Consider the following 13695-nt stretch of genomic DNA (forward strand, 5'->3'; position numbering starts at 1 on the left):
ATTGCAGGAATCCTGCCACATTCCAGAGCTGATGCACGCTCTATCAGCAGAATTCGCACAGCGAAAGATGCACGCAGGAGAGCATTATTTAGAAGTTTATTCAGCGTTGGTCAGAACAAAGGAAAAAACATGACTGCCTGCTTGCGTGTTCAGGCACAGAGAGAGACGAAAGCAAAGACACAACAGAAACATCCTGTGAACAGGAAATACGCAGACTCTGTGACTCACAAAGCCTGCTCCTTTTAAGGTGGAGCGGAAATATCCTAACAGGTTCCTGGGTGGGCTTGAATCACCAGCAATGGTTCAGCCACATGCACTGACTCATTGTGCCACAATAGGGTAACAATAATACAATAGGCACAGGTTAGAGTTTAAAAGTGGGTTTAAAACTCGAAACCTAGAATCTGTATTCCCTATTACACTTTAGCCTAGGGATCGAGAAATCTGGCTGCCAACCCCAAACCTCCTCCCTCCCTGCTTTTTAAAGGCTTTTCACATGAAGGAAACAATTGTGTCAGTGTTGTGCACCATCACTGAATAGCAGTAAGGCAAGTTTCCCTTATACTCACAGAGACCAATTTACACTGGCTTATTTAGCCAGTTTATTCCAGTCCTCCTCCTCCATCACAATATGCAGATCTTCCTCCCAGGTGCTTTTCAATCCTAACAGTGGACCAGTCTGTATCTCCAGTAATATTTTTTAGAACACAGAGACAACTCCCATATCCTCACTACCCCTACCATAACCACAATTTGCCCAAAATTTGTCAATGGACTGCATGGGATTTGGCATTTTGGTCAATAAGGAACATAAGGTTACAGAACTCTGGACAACTTAATCATTATACAAGATGCAGATTTCCTCTTTTTCATATCAAAGATACAAATTCATTTGATATGAACATCCCCTTTATTTTTGATTCGTGTATTGTTTTATCCATCTTCTTCTGTTCGAATAAAATAGAATTGTTTAAGAAGGGAACTAGGTAGTCTGAGAGTTTCCTGAAAATGATTCGGTTTAAAGGCCCAAAGTACAGCATAATTCATGTATGGTATGTGTTGTGGAGCCTGTCCCTCCTAATGTGTTTAAGAAGAGTTGTCACTACATTAATGCACCCCCTTCCTCTCAAGCTCTCAGCTCCTGGAATTGACAAGATAAAAGTCTCGTGATGGCTTTTCTATCAAAAGGAAACATGGGAATAGAAACTAATTTTCCTCTAAAGATAAAGTTGAATATGACAACTTATAACATATCATTTAAAAAATCCTGACTAGTGCCAACTGTTATATTTTGATGGCAGATGCCAGTGCATTTTATGCTATCGGCCCCCAAACTGAACAGAGTAGGTAATACATTGAAAAATAAACTGATATGACATTTTAAAAGCCAGCAGTGTGTAGTTGGTTAAGGATTTAATCTTATGGTCCTTGGGAAGGTAGTAGCTCAGGGTCCAGAGGCTCTGATTTCAGAGGGAGATCCAATGTCGGAGCTTGCCACTCTGCCACCTCCTCCATTGTCACTGCCCAGCAGTGACACTGCCCAGTTCTGTTGGTAGAGCCAAAAAAGGGTCATGTTGCAATGTGGTTTTGATGCAAACCAAGGACAGTCCCCAGGAACATCCTTAAACCTTTTTTTTGAGGGCGGGGGATTAGACATGTTTCTGAAACAGCATGAATTTTAAAGAAATGAATGAATGAAGTTAAGGGAGGAGTGCAAGTGTGTTCCTTTGCCTTCACTTCCATCCTGCTGGCTCCAGTCCACCTAAGTGAATTAAGCCCTCATTATGCCTTCTACTCATCTTTTCTCATAAGCATACAGAAGTCAATACACCCAAGTATGAACAATGTGCAGCCCTGTTCACCGCGACTTATTTTAATCATTTGTTTTAGGCTGGCTTTCATGTGGGGTCCAGATCTTCCAGGTGTGTGATTAGCCATCACAGCAAAACACACTAAAAATGTTAATTACTGAATACTGCTATTCTGTTTCAAAACTGAATAGCTTCTAAACATAAACTTTCACTCACTTTTGAATGGAGAAGATCTCATATTCTGCAGCAAACAAGCTTTCTGCCTGCCTTCTGAGCGGTTAACCTAGAAGCATATCAGCATTGTAAGAGAGATGCAAGAAGAAATCCACTGGTGAAGCCCAAGTTTTCCGTAAGAGTTTATGAGAACAAAAAAGCACCTCCATGTCCCAATTATAGAGAAAAAGAAAATTATAACAAGCCAAAGGTGAGGCATGTAACTGAACACAGAAATTTATGCTTTAATTTTAAATTCTCGATGTTATTGCACCTAAAGTCAAAGGTTTAACACATAAAACCAAAACAAAAGCATTTAATGTGCTCCTGTGAAAGTTTTAAAACTAAAAGTACTCAATGTTTCTCCCCCTATAAAGGTATTTCTCGATTTTATGTCTACATATTAGCATTTTAATGTCCCATTGATTTTGATCTATGCAGCATGCAAAAGCAAAGTAGTATATCTTACAAATTCTCTTGCATCAAACTTTAAAATGCTTTACATACTAAAATGAGGGCAAATGAAGACAAGTACTATTTTGACGTGTGCTATCTCAAAGTTTTATATCTCTGCCAAAACAGTATGCATTCTTTCTGTACAAAGCTGCAGCTGAATCATGCACTTAAATGCTTTACTTTCAACAGTAATTCCCATAGGTATAATTGCATATAGTCATCGGCAATTTCAGTTTTAGGAACATCAATCCTGTATTACTCCCCTGAGGTCTGGATGATTGCTGCATAGTTTCATGACGTAGTAGGAAAACAAGGGAAGTCTGCACAGTCAAAGGTTACCTCTAAATATAAGGAACAGCCAACACTGGGGTCAAAAAGTTTCTTTTCTCCAAAATTCCAGGGAAGTACTCAGGGTCAAGTCTGCTACCATGAAAACAAAAGCATGGCACCTTAAAAAGTAAGCTTGCGGTAGCACAAGTGGAAGGCACCTTTTCTCTTTTGCTCCTCTCTGCACCCCTGGAAAAATGCTTTTTAGGGACTGGGAGGCCTCCTGAACTATAGGGCCTGCATCATATTGGGCTGCTATGGGAGAGGGGAATCTCCCAAACGTGGGCAGAGAGATCTTGTGTCAGTTAGCTGTACACATACAAGAAACACATCGCTAGCTTCATTTAGTGCACCTTCCTCTTTCACAAACAACTGAGTGACCATGATGGTCAGCAGAAGTTATTGGATGTTGTCAAGCTTCATAATGTCCTTCACAACACAGTATTTATAAATAAAAAGAGCAGAGCAGAAGCTATGATCCTCAACATACTTCCTGAAATCCTAAAAAAATGGGGTGAAGTAAGTCCTAGTGAACATCAAATTACCAAGTAGACTTGTTTACCTTTAAGGGTAGATCCTCCCAAGGCAACTATGTGCATAACAATTACACTATGGATATTGTTAATATAGATTTTGGGCTTCTAAGAAATTATGGCGTCAGAGAACAGCAATGATGAGAAAGCCAGGCTGCAAGGGTTGGTCATTCCCTCCACCCAATCTAAAGCCCTTCCCAAAGCAAAAACTGGGTTGAAATGCTTAAGGCTGTTCCTTAATGATAATTCTCTGAAGACAAGCCAAGTTTGGTGGTCAACTTGAGATGTTCATGATAATCTTACAGTGCAATTCTATAGACATGTCTACCTAGAAGTCAGTCTCATTAAGCTCAAAGGGACTTACTTCAATGAAGGCTGGCATGACTGCAGTCTTAGCTGCAAAGACTGTTCAAAATGTTGTCATGGCACAGGGCAACAACTTTTCATTTTAAAAATTAGTTTGCCTACTGTCTGAACAGGCTGCATGTGAACCACAAAGTAAGCACTCAATTTACAATGCAAAAATGGTAAAATGAAGCCAGATAAAAGTATGCCAAGAGAGTTTGAGTCAAATAGGAATATGATTTTGATTTTCTGCTCTTGACTAGTCATACAATGGTAAATATATCTTTCCAACCACAACTGCAGACTGGGTAAAATGACAGATGTTCTCATGACTCTTAGGACTTCACTGGACCTGTGCTAAAAAGAGAGCTTGAGGACCAAGCTGAAAGTCAGAAACAGAGGACTGGTATTAGTCAAGGATGTTTATGCAACTTTACAAATTGTTTATTCAGTCGGAACAAATTATCAGTATGCCATTAAATTATGTAAATATGCAACTCAGTTGTAACAAAAATCTAAGATTGCATCCAACACCTACAAAGTAACATTTATAGGAAAAAGTCAGTAGCAAAAGAGAATATACAATAAAAACTGCATGTGAAACATTTATGTTCTTTCTAGCCAAAGGAAACAAAACCAAGACATTGTCATAGAAGTCTTCATTGCAAAAAAATAACTGAAATGCATAATAAATTTATCAGAACAAAGCAATTCTTATACAAAATACATTTCCTATTTAGTTTCCCTTTATAAAAAGGCACTTTGTTTATAGCTAAAATTGATTAATACTCTTGTTAAGCCTCTCTTTATAACCAATGTATTTCAAGTTTTCCATAAAAACCCATTGATATAAACATTATTAGTGCATATTTTTGTATTAATCAGTTAACTATTGCCTTTTCTATTTTAAAATACGGTTCTTTAGTGCTGGGAAAAACACTGAGTTTACACATACTACTTAAGTGTCAGACATATGGTGTGCCATAGCACAATAAAAAAAATTCAACTCATTTTCCTTGCATGAACACAGACTTTTTAGAAGTGGGCTTGCAATCTTTTATTTTCCTCACGTAATCTCTCAATTTCAGCTACTAAGCCGTCGTTTACAGAATATCTTTCAAGTAAGGCATGCATTTCATTCTAGAGGGGAAAAGAACAGAACATTGCATTACTAGAGAAACAGATTTTCAAACCCGACTATGCATTTTTATATAGAATACTAATGTTGGAATCCAGGGACACAGGTGGCGCTGTGGGTTAAAGCCTCAGCGCCTAGGACTTGCCGATCGAAAGGTCGGCGGTTCGAATCCCTGCGGCGGGGTGCGCTCCCACTGCTCGGTCCCAGCGCCTGCCAACCTAGCAGTTCGAAAGCACCTCCGGGTGCAAGTAGATAAATAGGGACCGCTTACCAGCGGGAAGGTAAACGGTGTTTCCGTGTGCGGCTCTGGCTCGCCAGAGCAGCGATGTCACGCTGGCCACGTGACCCGGAAATGTCTCCGGACAGCGCTGGCCCCTGGCCTCTTAAGTGAGATGGGCGCACAACCCCAGAGTCTGTCAAGACTGGCCCGTACGGGCAGGGGTACCTTTACCTTTACCTTAATGTTGGAATCAAGGTGGTCAGAAGATATTGGCCCCAGTTCACATGCCATAGCAAGCCACAGGCTGAAATAAACTCTGGTTTACTGTGATTGAGCAGTATGCTCATGTACGCTACTCAACTGCACCCACCTTGTTCCTCTCCCCCACCCCCCCACCCCCCGCTTTTGCAAAACCTCCCACAGTGGCTGGCTTAGCATTACATGTGAACAAGTGCTCATGGGTTCTCTCTCTCCAAACTACAAGAAGGAACATTCTCTGGTTTGTGTCTCACATTGGCAAAGGGTGGGTGCAACTGAGCAGTGTACATGGTAAACAATCTTTTTCAGACTATGGCTTATTGTGACATGCAAACTGGGCCACTGTAATTTTTCCACAGAAAGTTATCCACCCATCCATCCCCTTTGAAAATTTGAAGTCAATCACCAAGAATGTAGGAAATCTGTCTCAAGCACTACTTTCTCAGTAAAGCAATCTAGTTTCCCTTCCACCCCAAGTATGTGATATTACACTCATCAGACAGTACTATTCTGTGCCCAGCTTTTAAGAAACAACAGATTGCAAGTTAGTTTGCAGTGTCACTTAGCAAAAATTATAGTATTCCAAACCTAGCAAACCAAGGTTCTCAATAATCTCATTGCTGTTTCTAGGATCTTAAAATGAACAAGCAATCCAGAGTAGGGTTTTCAGCTGAAATGCTTTTAAAACATCTGCACATTTCTGTATATATTTTATACATACCAGCTGCATGTGAAATTGTTTGATCATCTCCACTTGCAAATTCACAATGTCACGATGGCAGGCTTCCCTGAAGGAACAAATACCATGCACCTTCAATTCCTGTTCGCAAGTTTACCCATTTCTCTTTGGTTCTTAAATTAAAGGTGATTTTCAGGACAAGACTAAACATTGAAATTCAGTGATAATCCATATCTTTATTGGGGCCCACAAGAACTAAGATGACATTAGGGAAAGCATAGCACCTTCGCACCAATTAATTTCCAGTACAGTGGTACCACAGGTTAAGAACTTAATTCGTTCTGGAGGTCCGTTCTTAACCTGAAACTGTTCTTAACCTGAGGTAGCACTTTAGCTAATGGGGCTTCCTGCTGCACCTGCACCTCCACCGCGCCATTTCTGTTCTCATCCTCAAGTAAAGTTCTTAACCCGAGGTACTACTTCTGGGTTAGCGGAGTCTGTAACCTGAGGCGTCTGTAACCGAAGGTACCACTGTACTGGGTTCTTAATGAGTCATAGGATCACAGAAGTATAGAGTTCAAAGTGACCCCAAGGGTCATCTAATCATCTAAGGTTAAGGGCACAGTTGAAATATCTGATATTTTATTATTTTTGATGCACCAGCTATGGTCTGGTGCAGCAGAGAGGCCCATATTGGACTCAGTGCCACAGCTTGCCAGTAGCTAGACTGGCTTGATAGCCAGTAGATTCTTGAGTAGCTCAGCTCCACTCCCATCCTGCCTCAAAACACCCCATTTCAGAGATATGCACCAGCTGCCACTAGTAACTTCCATCCACCCACAATTTACATGGGAGAACACGGAACCTCCATGGCTAGGCAGAGGGGCACCATCAACTTAAATGCCTTCCAGCATAACAGATCAGGGGTTTGGATTACCACTCAGTAATGCCATAGACTCTGTTTGCTATAAAAAGGTAAAGGACCCCTGACAGTTAAGTCCAGTCGCAGACGACTCTGGGGTTGCGGCACTCATTTTGCTTTACAGGCCGAGGGAGCCAGCGTTTGTCCGCAGACAGTTTTTCTGGGTCATGTGGCCAGCATGACTAAGCCGCTTCTGGTGCAATGGAACACCGAAACCAGAGCAGCACACAGAAATACCATTTACCTTCCTGCCAGAGTGGTACCTATCTATCTACTTGCACTTTTTGGCGTGCTTTCAAACTGCTAGTTTGGCAGGAGCTGAGACCGAGAGTCGCGGGGAATTGAACCGCTGACCTTCTGATTGGCAAGCCCAAGAGGCTCAGTGGTTTAGACCACAGCGTCACCTGCATCCCTTTCTGTTTGCTATAGACTATGGTAAATGGAATAGAGACAAACTTTGGAAGTGAAGGACAAAGTACTAGAACCCCCTCCTCCCTTTGCTTTTTTTTACAAGTCACTCCTTCTAGCCAAGAGGCAATGGCCAGTTTCACAACACCAGGTGCAAGCAGAATGCTCTGCTATAAGCAAAAGCTAAACAAGGCTAGCAATAAGAACAGAAAAGGAGAAATCTGATGACAACCCAAGTAGTATTAGTCAACCAATACTGAAAATGTACTATTTCAGATTCCAGGAAATGAAACACACTGAGTGTTTTCTGCTATAAAATTTATTTTATTATAAATTGGGAAAATGTAATTGCTCCAGATGCACATTGGAACAGATTCCAACAAACATTCTTCATTTACAATAAAAGCTTCATGATATGTGCCTACAGATGCACCTGTAAACTGTTGCTCTGTGGCAGATTGTATTTACTCGAGATGAAGAGAATCTAAGCCATTTTCTGGCTGTTTAAAATGTGCAAGAGCAGCACACTCCAGGGGCTTTATGAATTAAAATACCAACTTCTTGAATTAATTCATACAAAAGTTTGATTACTTCCTGATTGAGTTGTACTACAACAGCACACTGAAATGTGGTGGGGTTTTTGCTCATAAACAAGTAACAAGGCTAAGAAAAGCTATAGTGATGTCATAGAACATCACAATGACAAGAGAAGCACTTAAGACACAAATCCAGAGCTAACCCCACTGCTTTCTTAAAATCACTCAAAGACAATTAGTTTTCCTGGGGCAGAAAGAATGCTGAAGTGTATATTTGGTAGGTATATTCATTTGATCTATTTCTGATTTGATGCTGAAATGCCAGCCAATTTTATAGCACCCTGCTAACCTTTTCTTTGTTAAGTCAGAGTTGCAGAGGCCCATGCCACCCACAGACTATGAAGAATGAAGCCAGTAATTTGGAGCATTCATATTCACCACAGGGTTGTTGTCAAAACAGCATATTTGAGGCAGGCTTGCAATGCAGCCCAGAGTTAATACTGCAGGTCAGAGGAAGGGAGAGGCTGGTTCAGAGTCTGCCAAAATTCTCCCATACCTCTCAGGTTGCAGCAAAGGTCACCTTATCCTCTCAAACCTCATCCCTGGCCAAATCTAGTATTTGACTGCATGAAGCTCATGCTCTATTGACTTGCATGGGAACTGGACACACTTTTAAATATTCAAAAATAAAGAAGATGTTCCTTAAGACAGACCCAAGCTAGAGCTGAGATTAGTGCCTTTGATGTATCTTCTGTTTCTTCACACACACACCCTCAGCCACAAGTAACCCACACACTCCAGAGATACACTGCAACATCTCGTTGTCGGGCTCCGCTAAAATTATTATTTTGCTCAGGCTTTATAAACTGATAACTATAGTCAAAGTGTCGATACAACTCAACTTACCTGAAGTTATCCAGAGTTTCTTGTATCATATTCTGAATGAAATGAATTTGAACGGATGATAAAGGTGCATTCAATCTGCTGCTTCCAAGAGTGTCTGCTATTTTTTCCGATAGCGAATTGGCAACTCCAGCAGTAACAGAAGAAGTTATCTTTGAAGCTACGCAAAGTAAAGTATGAGCATTTCATTTTAACTTGGGGCAAGAAAAGGGGACCCAAAAAGATACAGACAACTACTATATAAACAGGCAAGATGGGCACACCACAGCACACAAGTCACATTATTTCTAATCACCACCTATATTTATGAAATGAAAACGTTAAGTTCTTGACTGTTCATAAGTGCTGGGATTTAAGAATTTAAAAGCAGACGCATGACTGGAAATGCGATTGAAGTGCTGGAGTGATTGAAGACCATTCCCGGAAAATTACGCAAACTAATTGGCAGAGTACACCATGTGCACAAAGACAGAAATATTAGATTATGCTACATTTTTATTCAGTAGTACATCATAAATTTTATATATTCAAAAAATATTTAGAGACTGTTGCACTCCCATTACATTCACCCAGGATGCCAAGTCATTAGCCAGTTGATTGTGTTCCATAACAGAAAGGTGAGATTTAGACCTACTTGCTGAGGTAGGACCGTTCACTGGCGATTCATAGGTCAGTTGTGCCTGAAGGTTCTTAATAAGCCTCTCTCGGGGATCAGGACTCCTGATTATGTTGGCCAACGGGGAGGTATTCATACTTGTAAACTCAGAGCTGGAGGAACTCAACTTTGTACAGAAGGGGGAAAATAAATGTGAAAGCCAACACAGCCCCACAAATATAAACATTTCTTGCCTGATAAGTAGTACACTCAGTCATGTGCTGGGCCCTTTGGGACAATCAAAATCAGCAACAACAAAAGCTGTTTAAAGATGGGAGAAAGCTTATTATCTCAATCCACCCCAAGCTGCAGCTTCTAGGAGTCACAGGTGAGAGCTGAGTGCAGAGTGGAGACCAAAGGTAGATAAGCTACCCCAGAAGAAGCATGACGTGTCCCCTGCAAGAAGCACTATCCCTCTCCTAACACCCCAAAACTGAAAGGGGGTGGGGGGATTTGCATGCATTACGGTGCTCCTAATCTCATGACTATGGTTAGGAAGCAAACAGCCCACGCCTAGAAGGCACTACTATCCAACATATGCATGTTTCTACGCAGCAAAAAGCAGAAACAACAAACAAAAATGCAAAGCAGACAGCTCAAGTCACAGGCAATTAGAATTACAGCATTACCTGTTTGAAATGTTCTCTGGACTCTTGTCTTCCATGATTAGTTTTCTTAGCATCAACATCTGGATTCTCATCATCCTCTTTGATAGGAGAGCCAACAAATATATTAAGTGGACTAGAATGCATTACTTGTGGGCCAGATCCTGCTGGATTTTTTCTTACAGGCAATGCAGTGCTGAACTGGGAAAGAAAATCCAGACTGGAAAGGTAAGGCTGAAAATCCATACCTAGAATGAAAAGCAAAGTCACACACTTGTGTATTTTTTATTATTTTATTCGTTTCATTTCCATACCACTTTATATTTTAAAGGATTATATATTTGTACTGTTTCAACCAAGAATGTTTCCTGAACACAGGTTTAGCATGCACAGTGTAGCAAATATTACACCCCACGCCCCAGTTTGTTTTTACTTACCTTCATTTATTGCTACTTATTCTGATTTCCTGTAGCATTAAACCAATTTAGTGTCAGGCTGGGCCCTCAAGAGATACTAAAAATGTACTACAGTAAGTGCTTACCATCACTCTTTCCGGGAACATCTTCACTTGTTTTACAAACTGCAACATCTATAGGACAAAGCAATAAATACTGACTGTAAAAAGGGAGGGAAATCCTATACAGGTAGAATCTGAGTAACAGTTCTACCTGATCTTTTGTTCAAACAGTAAACAATTACTGCTTAAGTTTTTTAATACAGTAGGCATGGTTTGGGGATTATGACTGACCACTATCTAAAGAGGCACCTTATTAATTTGGCTATAATATTTTATTTTATTTTAATAGCATATGCTCTATATAGGATGGGCATGACTGCAAGCATTAAGGGTCTTAACTGCAGGATGTAATAGGATGGAGTCCTTTCCAGCACATGTATCTATACAATCTTTTTCCAATGTCAACTTACCATCTCGAAGTGGAGAGAACAAGTCACCTAAACTATTTCTCCCCAAATCATCAGCTGGATTAGAAGTATTCCCATGATCAATTTCTTTGGAAGGAATTACATCCAAACTGCAGCTGCGTGGGAATCCTAGAAGAGGAACACATCCATTATCCTGAATAAGAGAGTCATTTTAAATGACAAATTAAGTTTACTTCACAAAATCTATTAGACACCAGCACTTTCTAGTTCCATGAGCAACATAAATGTTTATGCATAGAAGAGTCCTACAGGAAGAACAAGACAAGTTTAATATAGTTCAGCCAGGGTATTTAAGCACCCTAAAAGAAGCTTTAAAAAGGTAGAAGGCTGCCAATAAATAAACTGGAAACAAGTCCCATAGGAACCAATAGAATTTGGTTCTGAGGGAAGATGTCAAGGATTTGGAAGGAAGTAAAAGCTACTGCCATTATCAATAAGCCTCTGACAACAGGTCTAGCAAACACACTAAGGTACAACAAAACCTGTTGTTTTATCACATTAACTGTGTGGACAATAAAATTACTCAGCAGCACCCTATCCTCCAAAACTGCGATAAGAGGATTCCGCCTTAAGCTTTAATGCTAGCATTACCTAGCAATAAAGATAGCTTTACTTCAATTTGGCACCCAAAGTGCTTGACAGAACTCCCACTCACATTTCCACAAGGAGGTGAACAGGTATGAACTCCATTCATCAAGACAGATTAAGCTGTCAGCTTGAGCTTAGTGAGAAAGCATCACACTTAATTGAATGTTTTATATGTACCGAAAAGGATCACAACATACAGATATTTTTAAATGTTTTTATAAAATAGTTAAGATCTAGAATCACGTTCTTCATCTTTATTTCAGTCACTTGTGCAGTGGTCTGGGGGAAAACTTAAGTCAGTCGCTAGCAACGATGAATGAACACATGGCTTGAGCTTTCCAAGTCTGTATTCTGGGTGCCCTTTGGGATGAACTCTGCCAAGAGAAGGATAGGAAGAGTATAACCCTGGTCCTCTTGGCCCCCTCAGTGGCTTTCAGTGTTATCAGCCATGGCATCCTTCTGAAAAAGCTGTCTGGTTCAGTGTTGGAGATACTGTCTCACAGTGGTTCTACTGATACCTGGATAGCGGATTCCAAAAAGTGGTGCTAGAGGGGGCAGGATATTGCTGTACCCATTGGCAATTATGCTATGGGCTCCACGGGGATATTTTTATCACCATGCTATTTAACATCCAAAGTAAATGACTCAAATAGAAAATCCAGAGGTGAGGACTGAGGCATCACCAACAGGTGTACAACATGCAGTTTTCTCTCTCCTTTTCAACTCCTTTTCAGGTGAGGCAGTGGGTGTGCTGAGCCAATACCTGGGTATGGAGCCAGGTTGCTTAGATGATCTTCTCCAACCATATATGCCTGCCTGGACCCTAAGAGACCCTTCTCTGAATGCACCCCACCAAATGAGAGGAAGTGGGTGGCTATTGTAAGTATCTTAAATAAAGGAGAATAATAGTATGACTGGCACCCCAGTTGCAGAATATCCTCTACATAGGTGGTGGTAATAATAATAATAATAATAATAATAATAATAATAATAATAATTATACCCCGCCCATCTGGCTGAGTTTCCCCAGCCATTCTGGGCAGCTACCAACAGAACATTAAATACAGAATAAGACTGCAAACATTAAAAACTTCCATAAATAGGGCTGCCTTCAGATGTCTTCTAAAAGTCAGATAGTTGTTTATTTCCTTGACATCTGATGGGAGGACACTCCACAGGGCGGGTGCCACTACCGACAAGGCCCTCTGCCTGGTTCCCTGTAACTTCGCTTCTCGCAGTGAGGGAACCGCCAGAAGGCCCTCAGCGCTGGACCTCAGGTCACAGTGTTGAGCTTCTTTTTGGCACCAGGTGAAGACTTTATTTTCTCAGTACTTTGGTCCGCAACATTTTGGGCCTGGGGGCACTTTTTAGAGATCTAGAACACTATTGTGGATACTTCAAAATGCCCTTTTCACAGAAGAAAAACTGGCAGTGTTTAAAATCTCTCCACTCCAACCCCAAAACAAACAAAATAGACCAAAAGAGCAGATGCCATGATCCAAACAACCCTTCCCCCCCCCCCCAAAAAAAAAAAATTTAAACATTTGGAGGAGCAGGAGGCCTTTGCAGGCACCAAACAGGGTGGCTGAATGTACCCACATATGCCACACTGGGGAGCTCAGTTTTAGACTTTGGGTGCTCCTGTTTTCTCTGTTGCTGGGTTTATTCCAATATTATTATAACTTGGTTTTAATTTTCCCTATATTGCATTTTTAAATTTTAAGAATTTGCTTTTTTAAAAAATGTATACCACCCAATAAATACTGTAAGTAAAGAAATAAAATAAAGGACCAATTAAGCAATTCTTAAAATGGCAACAATTGGTATTTTCGTATTTCCCTCCTTCATGATTCTCACAAGTGCTGGCATCTTTTTACCAGATTTATCCTGAATGGCATCAGCTCCTTTAACTTCAGCTGTTGGCAAGGATGGGGACAGGAACGTGGCAGGCATGTTAGGAGTAACGTTTTTGATCATGCCAGCATTCTGAATCCCTCCAGTATTGCTTGTTGTTTTGATATCAGATCTTTTGCAGGCCTGCTTAGTCAAGGATGACTTAAGGCTAGACTGAAACAGAAATAAGTTAGTCAGAAGTGCTCTACTCTGAAGGGGAAAAGGACAGTCAAGTACTAAGTTACAACTTTCTTCTAATA

At 40.7% G+C, this 13695-nt stretch overlaps 1 protein-coding gene across 2 annotated transcripts in view; it reads right to left on the reverse strand.

The window, feature by feature from the left end:
* Positions 1–2249: 2249 nt before the first annotated feature.
* Positions 2250–13695, reverse strand: part of NEDD1 (NEDD1 gamma-tubulin ring complex targeting factor) — a 30261-nt gene continuing 18815 nt past the window's right edge. For both annotated transcript variants that reach the window (XM_079991911.1, XM_079991910.1), the window contains 8 exons: positions 13420–13609; positions 10937–11062; positions 10551–10598; positions 10034–10257; positions 9384–9531; positions 8753–8909; positions 6023–6089; positions 2250–4825 (listed from right to left, as the gene is read on the reverse strand). In XM_079991911.1, coding sequence (XP_079848037.1) covers positions 4721–4825; positions 6023–6089; positions 8753–8909; positions 9384–9531; positions 10034–10257; positions 10551–10598; positions 10937–11062; positions 13420–13609 — 1065 coding nt within the window. In that variant the 3' untranslated portion in view covers positions 2250–4720. The remainder of the gene's footprint in view (positions 4826–6022; positions 6090–8752; positions 8910–9383; positions 9532–10033; positions 10258–10550; positions 10599–10936; positions 11063–13419; positions 13610–13695) is intronic.

Source organism: Podarcis cretensis (genome assembly GCF_951804945.1).
Source record: "Podarcis cretensis genome assembly, chromosome: 10".
Taxonomy (NCBI): Eukaryota; Metazoa; Chordata; class Lepidosauria; order Squamata; family Lacertidae; genus Podarcis; species Podarcis cretensis.